Genomic DNA, 22,675 nt, shown 5'->3' with positions numbered 1-22,675 from the left:
TTCTCTTACTCTTTGCTCCTGCCTCCAGAGCATTTACCCTTAATTCATTGAAAGGTTCAAATTTTAGAATAATTCAATTAAAATATTTTGATAAAAGAAATAATGAAATCAAATTTTGATTGGCATTCTAACTAAATTATTGTCTCAGACTGGATTGGCCTAGTATGAAATTTTGGATTAGGACCTTTGAAATCTAAATTAAATTCTCTATTGATCTTGGGCTATGTCCTTGACTTATGAACCAACCCCAAGCTAGCATCCAAGAAAACCCATTTGTTGTTTGTGGTGATCACAATTCTCTCGTGAAATCTGCTAACCTCCCCAAACAGAGTTCTACAACAAAAACCATAGAAAGGATAATCCGCACAGACGACCCATCATACTATTACAACCTCTGTGCATCCACAACCTGCAACAACATAACCCCGACTTACCTATTCACCGTTCTATCACTCAGATCAGGATCATCTCTAGGGAGCCCAGCGCTCAGGGCAGGCCCAGGGGGCATCCAACGGTTGGGCTATGCCGCACACATCTCGGCACATGCCTAAGGATGTGTGTGGCACAGCCCAACGGCTGGCAGTACCCTGGGCGTGCTGGGCTTCCCGTAGACGAGCTAAATTCTCTGTCACCTTGCCTTCCTTCCTTATAGGAGCGCCATTCTGTGCCAACGACAACCACACCTTCTATACATCTTCAACTCTCGATCCAACAATACTTTCAAGATCTTACAGACCAACTTCACCGCCGACCCAATGACCATCACCTTCGTGATGGCCTACAACCCTCTCTTCAACTGTGGGCCTATCTCCAAGCTCAACGATCTAGATCGTCTATGGCGTACTGCCCGTAGCGGCCTGAGCGGCACACAAATAGGGCACAACATAATGATTGCCTTAGCCCCGCTCGGATAGGGTGCTCGGGCAGGGATAAGACGGTTATTGCAGTGCATCCTATTTGTGCGCCGCTCAGGCCACTATGGGCAGCACACCGTAGAGGATCCGAATTCTCAAAGATATTCCCAGTGGATTACACCGGGGGCACACACTTCAACTGCACCCGCCCAATCCCTGCGGGGCACTACAGGGACTCCAGAATGCCTCTTGCTTGGGCTGCCTAGGTCAGGATTCCAATGTCTGCTATTATGCGCGACTCGGTTCAATTGTTTTAAAGGTAAGGGCAAAATTGTTTTTGAAGGAAAATTTACTTGCTGACACCACTAATTAAAAATTAAAGGCTAACCTCAAAGTTTTTGAATTGGATTTGATATTTGGGTACTTGGTCGGGTTGCATTAAAATTGGAATGTAACTCAGGGGTGGCGTTGATAATTTCCCAAACAAAATTTTGTGCGTGCTGTACTCGACGTCTCGACGGAGGTCACGATTCACGAAGGCATTCGCTCTCTGCAACTCTCACCTTCTCTCTCGCTTTGCAACTATCATTCTATCCAAGGCGCTCATTCCTGCAACTATCATCCTCTCTAAAGGCGATCTGCAACTGCCGTCTTCTCCAAGGCGCTGGCTTTGCAACTATCATCCTCTCCATCCTCTCCAAAGTCGCTCTACAACTATCATCCTATCCAAAGTTTTCTGTTACTCTCATCCTTTCTCTTGGCCAAAAGCACTCTTACAAAGGCTCTCTGCAACTCTTAGCTTTTCTCTGGAATGTGGAAAAGCACTCTGTTTTCTTTTCTCCTTTCTATTGATTGTATAAAGCGACTTCTTCCATAGACCTCGTGATAATCACATCCTTTTACCATCCCTAAATCCAGGGTTTTGGTCGCAGGAGGAAAGGAGAAAAACTAGGGTTTCTATTCAGCTATGGCCATGCAAGCTGGGATGGGCTTCTCTAAGATCCTGATTTTGGTCGGAGCAGGTAACAGTTGTTTTGTTTCAATCTGTTGGAAAATTACATGATTTATGAAGTTTCAAGATTAGCCTTTTCTTCCTTTTTGTTCTGAGCTTGTAATTTCAATATGGGTGTGTGTTTGTACTTCCAGGGTATACTGGTTCGATATTGTTGACCAAGGGTCGGTTGTCGGATTTATTGGGCGAGCTACAGGTCTGATTTTTGGTCACTTTCTTCCCCCCTGTTGGGTTTATGCAGAATGAAGTAATGCGTTTGAAAATGCCTTGACAACTTCTTCTGTTGTTTAATTGGAACAGGACCTGGTGAAAGGGTTGGAGAAAGCTAGAGATCCGTCAAATGCTGACTCTGAATATTCTGATGCCATTGCTTCCCAGGTACGCCTATGGGAGAAACCCATCTGGGTGTTAATAGTAGCATTGGTTCAATTGATTAATTTGAAGGGAAGGGTGGGTTTAATCTCTTGTAGATATTCTTTTCCTATAGTTCGAATGCTAGCAGTTTATTAGTAGTTTCAAGAAATGAGTTTTTCTGGTGAAAAAATTTTAAAGGTAACTTAACTTATTGAGTCTGTCAAGGTGGGAACCAGTTTAGAATGCTAATGATTGGAGAGTGCTTTCATCAAATTAGGCTCTGACTTATTGAGTCTGTCAAGGTGGGAACTAGTTTAAATTTTTTTAGCCAGGAGAAGACTATTGCAGCTGAAGGAAGTGAATGAGGCATATTCAGATAGTAGGTATGCAAAAAATGTAATTGTAGTGTAAAAGATAACAGAACTTATCTGGCTGCAACTCAATCATGGATATTATCCACCCCTGGCATTAGCAAGGGGCGGCCCTCCACTAGTCAGGTTAAGTTACTGTTTATCTAAGTACAGAGAATGCGGGGTCCTAAAGAAAATACTTGGAAACTTCAGTATTGATGATTACAAGCTTTCAGAGCGCCAAACTTAGTTTTCCTGTCCTTGTACATCTTCACCATTAGCTGATGCAGGAGCCTCCCAGAGCAGAACTCCTATAATGTAGATGCCAGTTCAACTAAGAACCAACACTACAGTAGGATCAATGTGCTGATATTCCCAAGCCTTCATGTAACAATCTGTCACACCTCAAACCCAGATGGGGCTATGACCCACATTCTCACCTCACCTTAATCAAGGTTCATCTTAGAGTCAATGTTAACATGTTATTGGGATGGGCAGTCTATATAGGCGGTAAACCACTTTATTTGGTGTGATGAGTTAATGAAGTTGAGCCTTAGGGTGTTGGTATTGGTAATTCGTACTGGTACAGAGGAAGCATCGTGGTGATTTCTCCTTCCTTACTGCTGTATTCCCATATTTGCAGCCTGGTGACATTGCTCGTTTAATTTTTAACTTGATCTTTATTTTTTTGCTATTCTGTTTAAATTCATTTTGCTGTTCTCTCCTTTTCTCTATTAATTCTATCTGTCATAAGTTCTGTTTTGGGATTTTCTCTTTCAAATTCTTTCTGGAAACTCCAATATTGATGATTACAAGCTGTAAAAGTTCCACACATGGTTTTGCTCTCCTGGTACATCTTCTCCATTAGCAAGGAGCCACTTGGTTAGGTGAAAGTATTGTCTAAAAATACTGAGTATGAAATTATATGGGGCCATTCTTGAGCTTGCCATTGAAAACAGGGGAAACTCGTCACTGTATTTGGTGATATGGAAGACATAGAGGTGATTATGTTGGGATGTAGGTATAGTTTTTCATCTCCTGTAACGGAGTATGGTGTATTATTTTGATGGTGCTAGTAGGCGTGGATGTGTTAAAATGCTACAGTTTTAAGTCTGTTTTAAAAAAAGGGCGTACCCAGTGTACGAGGCTGCTGCCATTGTGGGGGCTGGGGAGGGTAATAATGTACACAACCTTACCCTCGCTTCATGGAGAGTCTGTTTCTTGACTCGAACCCGTGACCACTAGTCCGTTAAACCAACATGTCAATTTTGATTATTCTACAGAAACCAAGTACTCAAGGAAGTCAAAACGTGATACGTTTCAGGGATTCTATTAATGTTCTTTTATTGAGCTAATTGTACTCTTGTAATTATTATTCAATTTTTTCTTCTTTTCTGCTTCTCTATCTTGTAGGTGCGCCGGCTAGCAATGGAGGTCCGACAACTTGCATCATCACGCCAGATAACTGTTTTAAATGGAAATAGTAGCCAGATAGGTACCCTCTGCAATGCAAAATTTAAATGCCAGTTGTTAAGACCTCACAGAATTACTTATTTTTCATTATGCACCAAAATGCAGTTAAATATTCTTCTGTTTATTTATCTTTTCCTACTGCTTAACTTGCAAGTTTTTTCCATGCTGGGAATTTTGTGTAAAATAAAGATGTTGTCAGATGTTCTCAACTCCTTTTTATTTGAATATGGTTCTTACAGTTTAATTTGAATTATTTGTTTTAGCAGGAAACATGACATCCTTCGCTATGCCTGCTGTGGCCATAGGGGCATTGGGCTATGGATACATGTGGTGGAAGGTAATGGATTAGTCATGACAAATTCTTAAGCCTTTTCCTTCAGTCGAGATGTATCGTGTAACTTTGGGTTCAGGTTGTTCAGTGCTATATGTTCTTTTCCATTTTCCCTCAGTAAATGTAACAAATTAATGTTAACCTCGAAATTTAAAATTGAGAGCAAACAATTCAGGAATTTTATATTTTTCCGCTCCCTTTTTGAATTTTGAATGTTGACTTATTAGTATTGAATTATTTTTTAGAAATTGGCATTGATTTGCTTTATCTCATCCCTCTTCTATCTCTTAATTTTTAGGGTTTGTCCTTCTCTAATTTCATGTATGTGACCAAGAGTCACATGGCAAATGCTGTTTCAAGCATGACTAATCATCTGGAGCAATTAACTAATGCTCTTGCGGTAAGTTGTGTTCACCTAATGATTTTCATATTTAGTTTCTATCCTGCAGATATCTGTATTGATATTTTCTTTGGTATTCTGATTACGTGTCAATTTCTGCTGCTTGTTTTTTGAAAAAATTTCTGAGGTCTTGGGTAATGCTTCTCATGCCACAGATATCTTCTATATTACTTAAAAATGTCTTCACAATGTTAGGCTTAACTGCGTCTGCTGGTGACATTATGTTCCCCTCATGCTAGTACTCATGTGTCACATAAAAACATTAAGGCATCATTTGGATATGATATCTATTTCTGTTTATAAACAGAAAAACAGGGATTTTTTTTTGAAACATAAAATACCTGAACACAAATATGATGCAGTAAGCTGTCTTGGTCTGTAACGAACCCATTTGGAGGCCACTATCATGATGAAACGGTTCCAATCATGGTTGGTTGGTTGGTAGGAATTTTACTTATTTGTTAGAATATAATGTAATCTTTTATTTTGGGTAGGATACATAGGAAGAGCTTCAAGTTTTAGAGCTGTTTTTGGTTAGAAATCTTGGTAGGCTGTTTCTTATTGGAGTCTTTTCCCTTATTTATATGATTGTAATCCAAGGATTTAGACAGATTCAAAGAATGAATTGAAGTTGAATCTTGTGAGTGCCCGTGTGGCATGACTTGTTTGATCCAGTCCCCCTTTTCTCTCATATCTTCTTCTCTTCCCCTTCCCTGCGACATCTCTTCGTCTCTCTCTTCCCTCCCTTGTGAGTCCCCTCTTCCTTCATCTTCTCCTTCTTTTATATTTTGTTTTTTGTTGAGTTCCCAAGTCCCACCCCTGTTCGGGACCGAGATCCTCTATCAGAGAAAGGATTATGGTTCCTTCGTACCCGAAACTTAGGGTGTGAGAACCCCTTCCCTGGACGATTCAAACAGTAGATTCCCCTACCCCATCAGCTTCCCTATTGTGAGCAATAACCAGAAATTAGATCTGGTTCTGAGACAGTTCCACCAGATCTGTTGCAACCATTCATTGGTTGAATCATATTGCTTATTTGGGTTTGATATTACTGGGATTTGAGAGGTTCTGGGTTGTGATTCATACCTTGAAGTTGCTGTTTGGTTGCACCACTCTTGGGGAACATCTATCCATCGAAGCTAAGAAGGGTTCTGCTGGTTTCCTGGTTTTTCGAAGGTAGAAGACGATTGAGTCTTAGGCCTTTAACTCTCTAATTCTAATTTCTCCTTGAAGTTGCCACTCGGTTGCATCTCTCTTGGAGAACTTCTATCCATCGAAGTTAAGAAGTGTTCTGCTGGTTTCCTGGTTATTCGAAGGTAGAAGATGATGAAGTCTTTAGGCCTTTAACTCTTTAATTCTAATTTCTTATATTACCCTCCCTTCATTTCATTATGCCCTCTTATCCTTATTTTGTTTTCCAATCCAATGATTCTCCTCTTACTTTATCTTAAACCATTATATGTAGTCTTAGTTTAATTTATTATACTCACTATGAGAGATTCCAATATAATAGTTGGCATAAGAAATCCAAGATGGTGGTTAGTGAGATGGGAAAAGAGAGATGGGGTGGAAGTGGGGATATTTGATGGAAATTGAGATCTCGATTGCTTCTTGATTTAGTGGTTTCACAGAAAATTGGTAGAGAGAAGAGAAGGAATGGGGAGGGGAAGAGGAGAGGAAACCAATAGAAAAAAGTAGGGGGAGAGTGTTGGGCTCTCTTTGGTCGGGTTTTAATTTTGATTTATGATTTATGAATTATTTATGCAAAATCATTTTGAGAAAAAGTTTTGATCAGAAATTAAAATCGTTTGGTTACTACTTACAGAATTGATTCTACAAAGAGAAATAGGTTTTGTTGGCCTATGTGCAGAATGCATAGTTGTCAAGGTGTCTTGTTGGTGTAGTCTTGCATCCTGGTCCCCTCCAACACCTTGGAAGTTGAATCGCCTAGATGCCCTGACAACTATGGCAGAATAAATATTGTAACCCTAAAACTTAAGATATTTCTTTTACAAGTCCAGCTATGTCTATATTTGAACAAATTGGATTGGAACCTACTCCAGAGTACACCAAGCATCATAGTTTTCAAGGTGACCCAAGGCGGTGGAGGGGTGCCTAAGCACTGGGGTGAATATATACACCTTATATCATCAAAAATCAACATTAAGCCACATCAAGTCATCAAAAATCAACATTAAGTCATATCAAGTCATTAAAAATCAACATTAAGCCACATCAAGTCACCAAAAATCAATATAGAACTAGAAGACAACAAAATTGAAGAAGCAAGCAATTGAAAGTTTGAAACAATCAAAAGATAAATGGTTTATACTGTTCTTGGAAATGATCATTGTCCTGGTATACCTAGTTTCACATTTGGTTTATACTGTTCTTGGAAAATATGATCTTATCTATAAGTAATTAAACTGCTCTTGATTTAGAGAAATGTTCTTGTTCTCTAATAAGTTTGATTGGTCAAATGATTGTGGTTTTACATGAGTCTTTTTGTATTAGGTAGAGCACCAAATTATCTTTCCAACAAATCCAAAATTGCTTAAATCTGATTTATATTGAAGGAGTTATATTCTGGTCAAACCTTATTTGGTGTGAATGCTGTTTAAAAATGCCATCATTTGATTGTCATGTGTTGTACCCTCCCAACCAGTCCAAAGGAAGGTGAAACATGTGTCAAATGAACATTCAGCACATACATTTTTGGGTAACTTCATTTGTTTTACTGGATCCATATGTCACTTATTTTGAAAGTGTAATTAATGCACTTTCGTGTGTTCCATCTATTGCTCTAATGCAATTGGCAAAGAATGGATAATACTTTTGACTTGATTTGATTTGAGTTGAGGGTGGTTGTACCATCTCTTTTGAAAATGTTCGTAGTGCTGCCAGTACATCGTGGAATCGAGGACTCATTGTTTCACCCGAATGTTGGAACAATTCTTGGATGACATTGTTTCTAACATTGTGAACTATTAATAAAATGGCCATCGCCAACGAACCTCTACTGTAATGTGTCTTGTGTTTGCTAACAAATCTCTTTCTTTGAAGGTAGATACCAACCTAGTGAAACGCTCCTTGACCTACGAAATATTCTATGAACCCTTCTTGGATGTTTTTCTGGGCTTCATATTTCAAAGATCCAGGAATGAAATGTGAGGTTGTGTGTGTGCATTGGTTGTCTTGTGATTTGGGAAGTCGTTGCATCATCAAAACTCCTCTCATTCTTCAAATATTGATATGCATAACCAATTGTAATAAGTGGAATCAATGATGAGTCATCACTTGAATCACTGTAGTGTTCCCTATCCATAGTAATTATTCATGCATAACATATATTAACCATAAAGTGGCCATACGCATATAATAAGTTTGAATAAAAACTATAAAGCAAAAACAAAGTAGAGCAAGAAAGCTAGGATACTGAAACAACAAGAAGTGACTTGATAAAGTGATAGAATAAATAAAATTCAGTCCTTTACTTCTTACAAATTCACACACACACAAAAAAAAAACCCCAAAAATAATGCCCCAGTGTTAAGCTTTTTATCATCCTGGCGTCAAGCTATTTTTCCGCAGGCCCACTGCCTCTCAGACCTCCCCGACTGATTTTACCATAGAGGCCAACGATAGACAATAACTCCCCCCCCCCTTGGACATAGCTTACAAACTTCATCGTACTGTGCTTGAAAGGTTTTTCTCTACCATTACCATAAAGTGATTTCTGCCCAGAGTCCGAGGTCCGATCTCACCATTTGTAATCTTTCAGTGTTGCAGCTGCTACAAAATGGGAGTTCGATGGAATATAGAATAAGGAAATACAAACAAGATCTTCATGGATTTCATTGTGGCCTTGCCAAAGTCAGAGGGGTGGGTTGTGGCCGCTTTCTCCCATTATAATGGTTTATGGGGGAATCTATGTTAGTAATACAAAACCAACTTTTTCTTGCCACTATTATCAAATTTGTGAAAAGAAGTCAGTAGCAATCATGTCAGCGGTCATGAAACTCTATTCACCTGTCCACAAAACTCCTTGGTGGAGACATCACATAATAATATATGTAGCTGAATTTGTACAGAGGTACACAACTGCAAAATCAGCAACTTAATTAAAATATGAAACCTGATTTAAAGACTAAATGCATGAATTTGAAGACTATTGTGTTAGGAGGAGGATGAGCAAAAGCCAATCAGTTGGTTAGTGTACTACTAAACTGCAGGGATCAAACCCTAGTCAGGGAGGGGCAGAAATTCCTCTCTGGAAGTCCAAATGAAGAAGGTATTTGCAGAAAGGGGTTGTCGACCATTCCCTAACTTCAAAATTGTGCACATTTTTTTTTGGTAAAAAAAATTGTGCACATAACTACATGTTGAAGAGGGCCTTGCACTGGTTCTGACAGGACCACACAAAAGGTGGATTTTGAACCATCCATACAGCAGTGGGTTTCCCCACATTTTACCTATGCTGCTCTTAGCTGCTAGGTACATCACATAACGGTTCAGTCATATCCCACTGATGCAGAAGCAATTCGTTGGACCGGCCCAAACCCATTGGGGATCCATATGAAGATGAACCAGGTCCAATTGGATTTTTGGGCTCAGTAGGATATTTAGGTTATTTATTTATTAGGGTTTTTTATTAATTGTATTTATCTTGTAATTTTCTATTTTTATTTTTTAGGCTAATTAGTGATTAAGTCTATTTAGGAGTTTATGAGTCCCAATTAGAGTGGGGTTTAATTTCAGTTTTAGATTACTATTAGGAGTCTTTATTTGCTTCTTTAAATACAAGATTGTAACCTACGCAAGCTTTGGTTTGAATTGAATTTTAAAGATGGTTTTACCTGCGGGTTACCAATTGTGAGCGTGTGCTCTCATTCTCCCTCTCTTCTGCAATTCTTCTTCTCTCTTTCCCCTTTACCCACGATCCTTTCTGCCTTTGTTTCTGTTATTATTTCCTTCTGTTACCTCTTACCTATTGCTACTCTGTTTATGCGTTATTGCTGATCTCTCTCTTATAGTCACTTTTGAACCTCAAGCTTTGGTGCTAGAATCAACCCATTGGGGCGGCCTTACCTGCATATCCCTAAGCCCAAATCTAACTGGAGTTGTGGGAATTGCACACTCGATCAGGTCCCTACTGCCAAATTTAGTTACAGGTCTGAAATCCTCTTCTCCATGCACTGGTTGGGGCTGTGTGTGGATGATCTTAAAAAGCCTAAGTGTTACAAAGTCTTGCTTGAAATTTCAAGTTGACAGGAGCTTTAACGATGCCTACTGCCAGATTTAGTTGCAGGTCTGAAATCCTCTTCTCCATGCACTGGTTCGGGCTGTGTGTGGATGATCTTAAAAGGCCCAAGTGTTACGAAGTCTTGCTTGAAATTTCAAGTTGACAGGAGCTTTAATGATTAAGAGATTCCATTCAAACCAGGTCTGCTGGTCTGGTTCTGTGGTTTTCTCCGCCTCCTATGATGATTGGAGGATGAAGAAGATGTTGGCTTTCCCCATTCTCTCGATAGTTCTTTTCCTTTGGGAAATAAAACCTTTTTAATCCCCTTCCCATAATGCCCTTCCTTTTATTTTTTTTTTGGTGAATAAAAGCCTTCCTTTTATTTATTATTACCTACTACCCATATTTTGATTTTCCATTCCTAACCTACCCTTCTCTCTTTATATGTTACTTTCCTCCTTTTGTTCCATTCTCTTGAGGTTTAAATTTTCATTAATTACAATATTGCCACTATTTGTGATAGATTGAAAATTTCTCAGCATCTGCATTTTGCAAACTCCCAAATCCAACCATCACCAAAATATAAAATTGAGGGGTAGGTCTTTTCGTGCAAGGAATGAGAAAGCAATATTGGGAGTGCTAATGAAGTGCTCGTCTAAGCTACGAGATCTTCGAGCATGAGCGATCGAGAACTGTTGCCTTGATTAGGATTTGTGAAGCTCGACTTTCCCTCCTTGTTGGTTGGGCTTGTTCTTGGGAGGGTGGCCCTTGGAGACTTATGCATAACTTGAGACACACTAGTCATCTGGTACAATGGTCATGCCCTTTAACTGAATGCCTAGGTCTCCGGATGATTTGGCAGATGGGCTCGGTAGAAAAAGAGTCATTAGGCATGTCAATTGCTCTGCATTTGTCTCAGAATATCATTAAATTTACATATGAAGCCAAAAAAAAAACTAAATAATTTATTATTCCTATTATATATATGTGAAGTTTAATATTATATCTCATTTATTGACCTATGTCAATTGATATAAACTAAATTAGGCTTTTTTCCAGGTTGCATGAATTCTCTTCTGCCGTTCCTCTCTGATTAGGGCTTCATATCAATAAGTATTAGCATCATATAAATACGGTGTAATGGTGTTCCTAATGTGCTGATATTGTCTTTCTCAATAGATTTCCTTATTAAGTGCATTATTAATATTGTTTCTTCATTTTTCTGAAATTTGTATACAGTTTCTTACCTATGAATCCTTTTTGTTGGGCAGGCTGCAAAGAGGCATTTGACACAACGGATTGAGAACTTGGATGGGAAATTGGATGATCAAAAGGAGATGTCAAAATCAATTAAGAATGAGGTATTCACATTGTTTTCTTCCCTGTTTCAAATAATCAATAAGAAAAGAAACTTCTTAAGAAAGAGAAGGAAAACCAAAGGTTGAAGAGATCATAGGGACAGTTTGATTCCCTCATGAAGCACATACCCTCTGGTTGCATTCCTAGCACGATCTAAAGGAATTCTTGTAGGATAATGAGGATTTATCTTTTTTGAATGGGTCTTATGTCATAATAGCATTGTATTCCATGAATTATTCCTGCATTTTTAGAATTATTTACATAAGATGGTTAAAACTTGTCAAACAGGTATCTGAAGTTCGTGCTAATCTTGGTCAAATTAACTATGACTTGGTTTCACTACAGGACATGATTCGTGGTCTCGTAAGTTTCTATCATGTGATTAGTTGAAGTGATGTGTCTGGTTTTAAACTATTGTTTTTTTACTTTCCCTTTTAATTGTTTGCTTGCTTTTTTAACTATTTATGATAAGATTGAGCTAGTCCAGTTATCTAGTTTGAAAAGTAAAAGAAATGCATTAAAGTAGTTTTCTTATTTCTTATAAATTTCTATTATTGTGTTTCAGGACGGGAAGATTGTAACATTGGAAGACAAACAGGTAAACGGTGGTCCATGTGAATTTTATATTAAACTTCTCTCTTGGAATATGCTTTTCTGGTGGTGCCTTCGTTATGATTTTTTTGGCTTTGCAATTCTCTTCTTATACTGTTATACAAGTAAAAAAAGGAAAATGAAGATGTTTAGAGGTTCTGATTAAAAAAAAAAAGGTTCTGAAATGTATGCACATCAAACTTTTTAGGCCCTAGGAAAAGGTTATTCAGGTGATCAAATGAAGATGTTCTTGTAGCCTTAATGTTGGATGTAAGAATGGTTGGTATCTAAAAAAAGGTCGTTACAGTGCATGAGGCTCCCGCTATTGCAGGGTCTGGGGAGGCCGGGAGGGGCAGATGTACGCAACCTTACCCCTGCTTCGCGGAGCTGTTTCCTTGATTTGAACCCGTGTATCACCAGTGAAGCATGTTTATGTGATGTTTTTTTGTTGACAGTGATACCCCTGCTTTCAGGAACTGTTCTAGTTTTAGATGTTTAGGCAGGACTGTAAATTATGGTTTTAATGATTTCATATAATGGAATGTTGTAACCAAGAGAATATTAGCTTAAATCCAGGATGCTAAGTCCATGGTTTCTACTTGTTGGATGATCTCCCCACCCCTCCCCCAAAATTAAAAATAAAATGACGTATGTCGATGGCCCTCCATTGTCGACAAGGAATCTTGTTGCAGTCTTTGCGTATTTTTATTCGTATCCACAGTTTGATGGAGAAGGGAAAGGGGTTAAGAATAAGGATTGTCTGGACTGGAAAACATTAATTTCACTTGACACACAAAGCTGCCATACAAGGGGCACTTACTACTGATGTGTGTTAGTTATTAAAGAGCCACATAGTAAGGACAAATTAAGAGTCCTCAAATTAGGTCAAATGGGTAAGCCTGCCATCTACTAAAGGAGTCAAGGAAATTTTATACTAACAAAAAGCATTTTTTTTCCTTCACGAGAAGAGAAGATGTTCAAAATGGAAAATTTAGTGTAGGGAAAAAGAATGTGAAAAAAGTAAGATCTGAAACCGAAAAGGGTTTGAAGCGCGTTAGTCTCTTTGACCAAATAACAGGGAGATTGTTAATAGAGCTAAACTCACTAAACAGCAAGTAATATTCCCAATCATCAAATAGGACTGTTGGCTAAGGTGTGACAAATATATGTAGCTTAATAACCACAGAAACATGAGCTTGGATTAGACTTAAAATCAGGCCATGTGGATGGCTACAGCAACATTACAATTTCCCCAAATGATAATCCAACAGATGGATTAATAGTTACAGCAGATTAATGAAATTAATTACTATGAAATTTCAGAAATAGCAACTATTAATAACTCAACTCACAAACCGTAGGATAGAATACCCTCATACTTGGATCAGATGTAGGCCCTAACCAAAGAAGATAATTCTCTAAATACCACCATCATCTGAAGGCTGAGTCAAGAGAAATCAGCCAAATCGGAGAATAGAAAGTGGTCACTAAAAATTAAGGCTTACAGCCCAAGCCGATAGGACCAGTGGATGAAGCCACAACTCAGGTCGAAGGGAGGGCTTGGAGGGTAGTCTAATACTTCAAAAGATCTCAATGATCTGATGGTGATGTGGTGGTAACATCCTAGGACTAAAATTAGAAACTAAAAAAAAAAAAAATAACCACTCACAGACTAGAAGGAAATCCAGCCACTGGTTGTGGTTGAAATTGATTCCAAAGGAAGACCCCAATGTGGGACTACATTCTCCAAATACTAATTGATTCTGTTGGCCAGAATAACAGGTAATGTGGTCTGAGATATGCTGCAGTATAGCTCCAACAGAGCAGGTGCCACAGGCCAAGGTTGATGCCAGTCTTTGGTCTTGGTACTGTCCTTGATAAGATCAATTCTCAACTGCTTGAAAAACAAACAACACTGATGCAATGTATCAATGCTTCACAGAACAGAGATTGTAGCAATAACAAATTAGAAACAAGGAAGAAGAAGAAAGAAAGAGAGAAGGGAGAAATAAGGGGGATATGACCAAGGCCTCTCACCTATGGCCTTGTTCAGTCTCGCACTAATAACGATGGAGTCTCACCATCACTGTTTCTCACAGAAAACTAGGGCACAAAGCCAAATCAATGTTCATTCATAATTCATGGGTGTAGGCACTAAGGCCCATACAATATATAGATGGTTGTAAAACCTCTAGAAAGAAAAACAGAAAATAGAAAGTGAGGAAAAAGAGGCCTACACATGTAGTGGATGCCTTGTACAGTAAGAAACCAAATTAAAAAGAAAGATACAATAAATATCTACGTAGTATCTACTACATGCTCAAATTAGAAACTACTTCAATTTCATTGCTGATTTTCAATTCCTGGTTATGTTTGCTGTTACAGGTTCCTAATCACTGTTTATCCATCAAATCAGTTGATTTTTTATTGTTGTCTAAAGTATCCTGAATATACTGGGTTCAGTTACTGTTCTGAACCTTGTTTCTAGAATCCTACCTCAAGTAGGGTTAACCTATTACTATTTACTTCAGATCTGTCCATCATATTTGAGCCCAAATTTGGGAAACCATTCTTCTCCCTATAATTGACCTTCGACCAGCTTTTGGATCATATCTGAAACTTTGATTTGCTGTTATTAAATTTATTTTTAAATCTGGTTTCTAAATCTGTCACTGTGATTCTGGTTTTCAACTGAGTTGCTGAGCCTAATCCCTTAGGCTTCTAGAAACCCATCACTTTCCTCTTTTTATTTTACCCATGAATAAAAGCAGAATCTTACATGGACCAAAAATAGAAGGTTGTTTGTAACCTTTGAAACCTCGGACTTAGTGGCATATTCTTGTTCAGTCACTGGCTTGTTACAATGTCATTGGATATTTCAATAAAAGCAAATTTGATGCGCTTGCACTAAGTTATCATGCAACTCGTGGAGTGTTTAACTGTAGGTAATACATTTGTAAATGGTAATTGGATTTGGTTACATACTAGATGCTGACTTTTTTATTCTTGGCTTTCTGGTTAATGGGAACACAAACCACACACTTCTTGTGCAGCTAGTTCTTAATTTCAGTTTTATTCCTGCTGTTTCCTCCCTCCCAGTTCCTCTTCTTTCTTTTCTCATATATGTTATTCATTTCAAGTACTTGCTAATATTCTGGTACTAGTTATTCTGTGGTAACAGATGCTATGTTTGAAGTGTGGCTGTTTTTTGTAATTGTCTTTTCTCTCCACTAGCTATTTTCTGCTTTTGCAAATGCTGACAGAATTGTGGGCACAGGACATTGCAAATGCTGGTGTGTGGTACCTATGCCAATTTGTTGGCGCAAAAGATCCGAAAATGACTGATTTTTTCAAGGTTTGTATTAAAAGCTTTGGCCTTCGACCCTATTGTTTGTTTGTTTGTTTTGGTTGGTAAAGATGACATTTTATATATATTGATTATTGTCTGGGACCATATATTAAAAAAATATGTCGAGATTCAATGAACTTTTGAGGGTTCAAAAAATGGACTTGAGCAGATCTAAGAAACAGATATTATCTATTGTTCGATTGGTAAAAATACTATTATTGACACAAGGTGGCTGCTTGACTGCTTCCCATCAGTAGAAATTCCCATTTATATAATCTTCTAATTTATTGATCTAATTATTTTTTGGACATGTTCTTGCAGGCACTTCCTGAACCTCCTAGTAGGACACGTGGTTTTATCACACAATCAGGGACTCAGGTTTCTTCACTACTTGTTTTTGTTTAGCCTTTTAGGTGGTGTTATTATAAACAGAACCTTGTGACTAGTGTGTCATGCTAGGGATGGGGATCCATTCCTGCTGGATTAGCGAACAAATTCCCTACTAATTCAATGTCTGATCACTGCAACAGAGGGTACTGTCCAACAGAAATTCTCTTGTTTCTCTCCCAATTTCCCTTCCAATTGCAAATGGAAAAGCATCTTGTCACACATACTCTGCATGATATGGCGGTGCCACTCAACATAATAAAATTATCCGCAATAGAATTTTACCTACCATTTGGTGCGTCAACGGATGATGTATTAGGATTGTGCCATGCAGCTTGCATGCATGGATGCCCCACCCAAACAGCTAAAAGGCCACCCCGACCCAAGGCACAACAACCTGTGACATAGTTTTAATTCTATTCAGAATGTGATCTTCTTGTTAATCTCTTGCAGGGTCTGAAGCAAATTATGGATAGCATTACATCAGACAAAACCGGTAAAACTGATGCAGGCATGCAATCTGGAATTGATAGATTCGACAGCAACCCAAGAAGTGTGACCAGGTATCGATTTGGACTTCTTTACTAATGTTGAGTTTGTCTTGATGTATTTGAAACTTCTTTTCCCCTTACCTCACTCCTAATTATTATGGATTAACTGGAAAGAGTAAATTAATAGATGCAGGGATAATATGTGGCATAATTAAAACTTGAGTGCTCTCTGAGTCGGCGGGGTAGCCCATGCCCCCTCACAAGTTTTGGTTTTTTCCTCCCCTAAAAAAAGCAATAAAAATGTCTGAGGGGGGCGTGGGGTAGACAGCTCAGAGATACTTTTCCCTTAAAACTTCTATTGCTTGTCAAGAGCGAAATGGACTACTGATACAAATTCTCCAGTCGATGGATCAATTCTGGATGGGACACAGCCTGAATGATTAAATCCAAGATCTAGGCTTTCACTTTGACTTAATGGGTTGCTGGATGGTCATAGGAATGACTTTTATGGTTGCCATTGTCGATAAGGAGTGAGTTCTACCATCTACTTGAGTGTACCCACTCTCTGCCCACTCTTAATTTTTTGGATGGGACATAGCCTGAATCATGAAATCCAAGATCTAGGCTTTCACTTTGACTTTATGGTTGCCGGATGGTCATAGGAATGACTTTTATGGTTCCCATTGTCGATAAGGAGTGAGTTCTACCATCTACTTGAGTGTACCTACTCTCTGCCCACTCTTGATTTTTTGGTGTGTTGTTGGAGTAAGGTAACTATGATAATTGCATATTGCATTGATAGTTGATGAGATCCATATTTCAGTTGCACCACTAGATTTGCGTAGGTTATACTTGCTTTTCCTGCTTTTTGGGTGGATAAGCTGTTGAGATATTGAGCATTGTGTCTGAAATGAGCGGGTCATTTGATTTCATTTATTTTTCTGGCCATTTAAGACCAGTTTTTCGTGCAGTCATAATATGACTATATAAGATATTCTGCACAGACATGTGGTTGTCTTTTTGCATTGAAGGTTTCATTCATCAGATTAGGGAAGTTTTCATGGTTTTTAAAACCGGACTGAACTGGAAGCACCCCTTTTCTTGGTTTGAAGCTGTTGGTTCCCTCCCCTCCCAACACACCCAAAAAAAAGAGGTTTTGGCCTCAACAGGAGTACAAAAAGGGGACAATTTCCTAGATATAATAGATAAAAAAAAATAGGGTAAATTATATGTCACCCCCTAGTTTTCAAACGAAACTTAGATCACCCCCTGGTTTAGACCTCAATATGACAAATTAGTTCCTTCTGTTAGTTTTATGCTGTTAAGTGATGATGTCAGCCAGTTAAATAAATTTGAATCCCTAAAATACCCTTGACCAATGTTGAAGATGAAGGAAGGATAGTATTGTAAATTGGGTAAATTACACGTCACCCCCTGGCTTTCAAGCGAAACTCAGATCACCCTCTGGTATTTGAAAAAACTCAAATCACCCCCTCTATAGTAACGGTGTTAGTCTGCTGTTAGTTATTGGTGTGAAAGGATTATTTTACCCTTGTACCAAAACATTAGAATTAAATTTACAATACCACACATCCTTCATCTTCAACATTGGTCAAGGGTAGTTTAGGGATTTAAATTTATTTAACTGGCTGACATCATCACTTAACAGCATAAAACTAACGGTAGGGACTAATTTGTCATATTGGAAAACCAGGGGGTGATTTGAGTTTTTCTAAAAAACGGGGTGATCTGAGTTTCGTTTGAAAATAGGGGGTGACGTGTAATTTATCCTTGTAAATTTAATTCTATTGTTTTAGTACAAGGGTAAAATAGTCCTTTCACACCAATAACTAACAGCAGTCTAACACCGTTACTGTAGAGGGGGTGATTTGAGTTTTTTCAAAAACCAGGGGGTGATCTGAGTTTCGCTTGAAAACCAGGGGGTGACGTGTAATTTACCCAAAAAAATATTATAAAACAAGTAGGTTACAAGAAAAGTGTCTACTTGTTTTGTAATACTTTTTCTTATATGGTGGATCTAGGTAATTTTCCCATAAAATACCAGTAGGAAACTAGGGCCTTTTTTGTTTGGCCTCTGATCCGGTTTTAATAACTGTAATCGTGTTTGTGTTGCTATTATGTAAGTTAATCCTTTCTCACTAGTGATTAATCTGTTACTCAACCAGTGCTCACATGCTCTACCACCATCCTTAGTACCAAATCTGGCTACAATCTCATCATCCTCTCACTTGTATTGTGGTTTTAATGTGCAGGACTGCCTCAATCAAAGGATTCTAAAATTTATGATGAAAGTTTGGCTGTGCAGTAGTTTTCTGTATACATATTGAGAAAAGATGATTCGGAGTTTCTTGAATTGAATAATTATACCCGAGTTGATACGAGAAGGCTTGGGTGATTACTGTTTGTCTGATATTTGTACCCCTTGGGCTCAAGGGAAATTTCATTTTGTTTGATTAATCAAATGCCAGGTTAAAAGCTTCTATTGTACAGGGATTTTTATCATTAGAGTTAATTTGCACCAATTTAATATTCTGAAAGTGTATGATGTGAGCTGCAAATTCAATACTTCATAAATGTAAAATATATGGAATAGTTTGGGAACATGTCCCCCTCCCTCAGGGTTGAAGCTTTTTATTTTCCCTCTTTTTATTTTTTATGTTTTCAAATTTTGCTGTAAGATGCCGATTTTGTTGATGAGTCATAGGTATATCATCTAGGGTCACTCCAAACAGTTCTAAGGTTTCTCTCTTGGGGTACTTGTGAATCCCTTGAGGTTAATGGCCTGGAAATTGCCCCATCATTTCCCTTCTTCTTTCCTCCTTTTGGAGGGGTACCCTTAAGCCAACTTGGCCACTTGGGGTATATCTTTCTTGCACACTTGTAAGCAGAGGATCAAGAGGTTCCTCAATAAGATTCTATACCGGGCTGCTCAACAGAGAAGGGGAGGGTCTGTACATTGGAAATGTATAGGATTGATAATAATCTTGAAACCAAACAACAAACCTTTTCTTGCTGGTGATCTACGACCACTTTAGAGCACTGCAAGTTGATATCTCGCCTTGCACTAGTAAACGTTTGAAGAAGCAAAATGCTACCTTGCGTGTGTTCTAGACTGTTGCCACCGTTAGTTTCCCGATGCTTTGACTGGAGGGCGATATATCCCACATAGTTAGGGAGATATTCCGCTAAAGATGGGGATACTATGACGGTCCTTTCTCTGACACAGTCTTATCTCTAGAGGTAGAAAGTCTAATCTTTGTAGTTTAGTTGAATCGAGTCTATTCTGATAAAAGTGACTTACCGCTCTTTAAGGGGAGGGGAGGGGGGTGTCAATCTTTCCCGTTCCTATTATGAGGCCTTGAGTCATCCTGGTTGGTGAGTTGCTATGGAGGACGAAATGACAACTATTTGTCTTAATCACCGCTCTCTTTTGGTGGTCAAACTGATTTACTGCTGGTTCCCCCCCCTTGCTGAGTTTTGGTTTTCTTGCTGATTTTGAATAACCTACCTTGAGGTTGAAAAAGGATTGGTGGATCACCTCTCAGAAAGGGAGGGCCAGAATGAAACACCATGCAAAAGAGACAAAGGAAATTAGTAGGGAAGCAGGGAGAGAGAAGAAAGGGAGGGGGTAAGGTGGTCATTTCTGCTCCTATGTGGAAATGGTAGCGAATAATTATCACCTCCAATTCGCTGCTCGCTCCAATTTCCTCCAATTCCTCATATAGGAGTCGAAATGACCACCCTATCCCACCTTGGGCAATGTTTTCGGGCAAGGGGTAGGATGGTCATTTTCACTCCTATGTGAGGAATTGGAGTGGAAAGAGAATTGGAGGAGATAAAGATTAGTCGTGACTACAGTTTGAGATTATTGCCCCTAAGTTTGCCTTCCTTCGATTGCTTCACCCCCCAAACCCTAATTATAAATCTTTTACCTGATCCAAGCAAGAAGCAGCAAGCTTGGGTAGGACTGTAGGGGACCTTTATCCCCTGAGGTTTGCTGACCGGTACGGTTGTGCGGTTCCTCTAATAGGGGGAGCTGAAATGACCATTCCACCCCCTGACCGAACACACTGCCCGGGTGGGGTCCACCCCCCTTTTATTAGAGGCACTAGGAAACCGTACCGGGTAGGGAAACCGCAGGTGATAAAAATTGGACTGTAGGAGAGACCGAAGTGAAGAAGAGTTTTCGAGTTAGCGAAACAAGTCCAATGGCCAGTTATAAATAATCAGCCCTTTGAATAACAAAGAGGAAAACATTCAAATGGAAGACCAAACTAAGATGGTGGGAATGAAACTCAAGATCTTGGGTCGAGCTCGTCTGCAGCCTGGGGTTAAACGGCCAGCGCTCAACTCATAGGTCGTCACGTTAACGGTAGGGACTAATTAATCTGAGTATAGGGCTCTAATGCAGGGTGTGTTGTTCTGAGTATTTTCAAATAAGAGGGGGTGATCTGAGTATCGTTCCATTTTCAGGGGATGTTTCGTAAATTACCCAAAAATAATGTTAGCATTGGAAACTATTTTAATCCACAGAATGAGAAGCAAACACCACAAAGTTTATTAATAAAAATTCTACCTTACATTGGCTCCTTCTTAGTCATTAAACCAAAGGAGGCTTGTGATTGGGATCAATAAGATCCACAACCTTCAAACTGAAGCGAGACAATTGATCAAAATCATCATTTCTACTTTTCAAATTCGATTTACAGAAGGAAGAAGGAGGAGAATCTGAAAATTGGCAGATATGACCACCCAATTGAGCCTTTGACAAATCCATCCTCAGAGCCCAATATGTCTTAGATTTCAATTCAGGTAATGATTCTTGAAGATTAGAAATGCTTGAAATATAATTCTCCTTACAAGTATTCAAGCATTTCTTCGCCGCCTCGTCTTTCGCTGTCTTAAGGAGATTCTCAACATACAAACGATTGCTAGTCGCTTTGTTGATTGAAATGTCGATGAAAATAGTCAGAATGCCGGGGAGATTCGACTTTAATTCGGTGTGAGGATCAGATTGAAGCAGTGAAACACAGAGGTTGTAGTTGTCTGTGCTCTTACATGTTTGCTGAATGAAGTCTTCCTTCAGTACTGATGCAGAAACATCACAGAAACAGATTGAAAGAGCTAAAAAGAAAGTGAAAAGAAGAACTGAGAAACCAGTAATTGGGGCTGAAGCCATGATTGTTGGTTAATAGATGGATGAATTTTTGTGAGAAACCTTAGAATTTATATATGTATTTGATTCATTTCTGGTAAGAGAATGAAATGAGGTAATACTATACACATAAGTGGAAGGAAAATCTTTTTTTTTTTTTTGGGGGGGTGGGGGGTTGGGGAAGATTTAATATCGTGTCGACTCTCACCAAGAGTTGGAAAAGTCATAAACCCACACCCATTAATTAATGCCTTGAAACTCCCACTCTCTCATTTATACGGCTTACATAGCCGTGTATAAAAACTTTTCCCTTTTTTTTTTTATTTTTTTATATATATTATTGGGAAAAAAGATCTTTACTTGGTGGTGTTTCCTATGCCCTCTCACAGGGTATAGTGAGATGATGCTTTTGCCTCTGGGTAGATATTCAGACATGTTTACCTATTGATCGAAACTCTTGTGTAGAGACCATGCGACCAAATAGAGATCACTAGGTCCTTATTATTACAGTGGGAAGGATTTGAATTTTTTCGATGAGGAAAGGATTTGAATTAGAAACGTTACAAAATATGGAACGTACAGATTAATGAGGTAATAATATCAACATAAACGGGAGGGAAGATATTTAATTATTTACCAAAAATACTAAAACGGAAGGGAAGATAATAATAATAGATTAATATCATAAGTAATAAAGGCAAAAATCATTAAAGGATTCGGTCTTATCTTTTGACAGAGATAAATCTGCTGAAGTGGTCAATAGTCCATAGTCAAGACTCAAGACTCAAGACTCAAGTGGATGCGCCTGACGCTGTCTGGTCGTGTAGTGTCTGCACCAGTACGTGTTAGTCAATGAGAACACGTATAGAAGGATTAGCTTGAATGAGATCTTTAATTTCACTAGGGGAAAAGCAGTAATTTTATGTGGTTCTGTGTCAGGGCATAGAAACCACGCGATCAGTTAGTGTTCTTTTCCCCTAAAAGATAGATGTCATTTTATTTTCTTTTTTTTGGGGGGAGGGGGGGAGAAGAAGAACGCTACTCAGTCGTGTGGCTCCTACAGCAACTTGAGGACCAATGGTAGCACACACAGGGACATTGACTAGGTGGATTTTTCATTTTGTTCTAGGTCCAACATAGGAATCGAATTCGGATTTGGGTCCTCGGTAGTGCGACACAGAGTGTAGCGCACCATCCGATGGCCCATAGTGCTCGGGCACACAATCCAACACACAGGTGGGGTGTTGGGCTGCGTGTCCAAGCACTGTGGGCCGTTGAATGTGCGCTACACTCTATGTCGTGCTAC

The 22,675-nt window shown here is 38.8% G+C and overlaps 2 protein-coding genes across 2 annotated transcripts; one reads left to right on the top strand and one right to left on the bottom strand.

The window, feature by feature from the left end:
- Positions 1–1,724: 1,724 nt before the first annotated feature.
- Positions 1,725–18,694, top strand: LOC122667684. The gene is made up of 14 exons (XM_043864061.1): positions 1,725–1,876; positions 2,001–2,062; positions 2,167–2,244; positions 3,984–4,065; positions 4,310–4,380; positions 4,673–4,774; positions 11,288–11,377; positions 11,664–11,738; positions 11,941–11,973; positions 15,244–15,321; positions 15,637–15,693; positions 16,156–16,265; positions 18,467–18,505; positions 18,543–18,694. The coding sequence occupies exons 1-13, from the start codon at positions 1,822–1,824 to the stop codon at positions 18,489–18,491; spliced, it is 918 nt and encodes a 305-aa protein (XP_043719996.1). The 5' UTR covers positions 1,725–1,821; the 3' UTR covers positions 18,492–18,505; positions 18,543–18,694.
- A 2,072-nt stretch (positions 18,695–20,766) lies between these two features.
- On the bottom strand, positions 20,767–21,393 carry LOC122668342 (cell wall / vacuolar inhibitor of fructosidase 2-like). Its single transcript, XM_043864927.1, has one exon. The coding sequence runs from the start codon at positions 21,391–21,393 to the stop codon at positions 20,815–20,817; it is 579 nt and encodes a 192-aa protein (XP_043720862.1). The 3' UTR covers positions 20,767–20,814.
- Between the last annotated feature and the right edge of the window lie 1,282 nt (positions 21,394–22,675).

This window comes from Telopea speciosissima, chromosome 7 (genome assembly GCF_018873765.1).
Source record: "Telopea speciosissima isolate NSW1024214 ecotype Mountain lineage chromosome 7, Tspe_v1, whole genome shotgun sequence".
Lineage (NCBI taxonomy): Eukaryota > Viridiplantae > Streptophyta > Magnoliopsida > Proteales > Proteaceae > Telopea > Telopea speciosissima.
The sequence above is the reverse complement of the archived record's forward strand: the minus strand, read 5'-3'. Positions and strand labels throughout refer to the sequence as shown.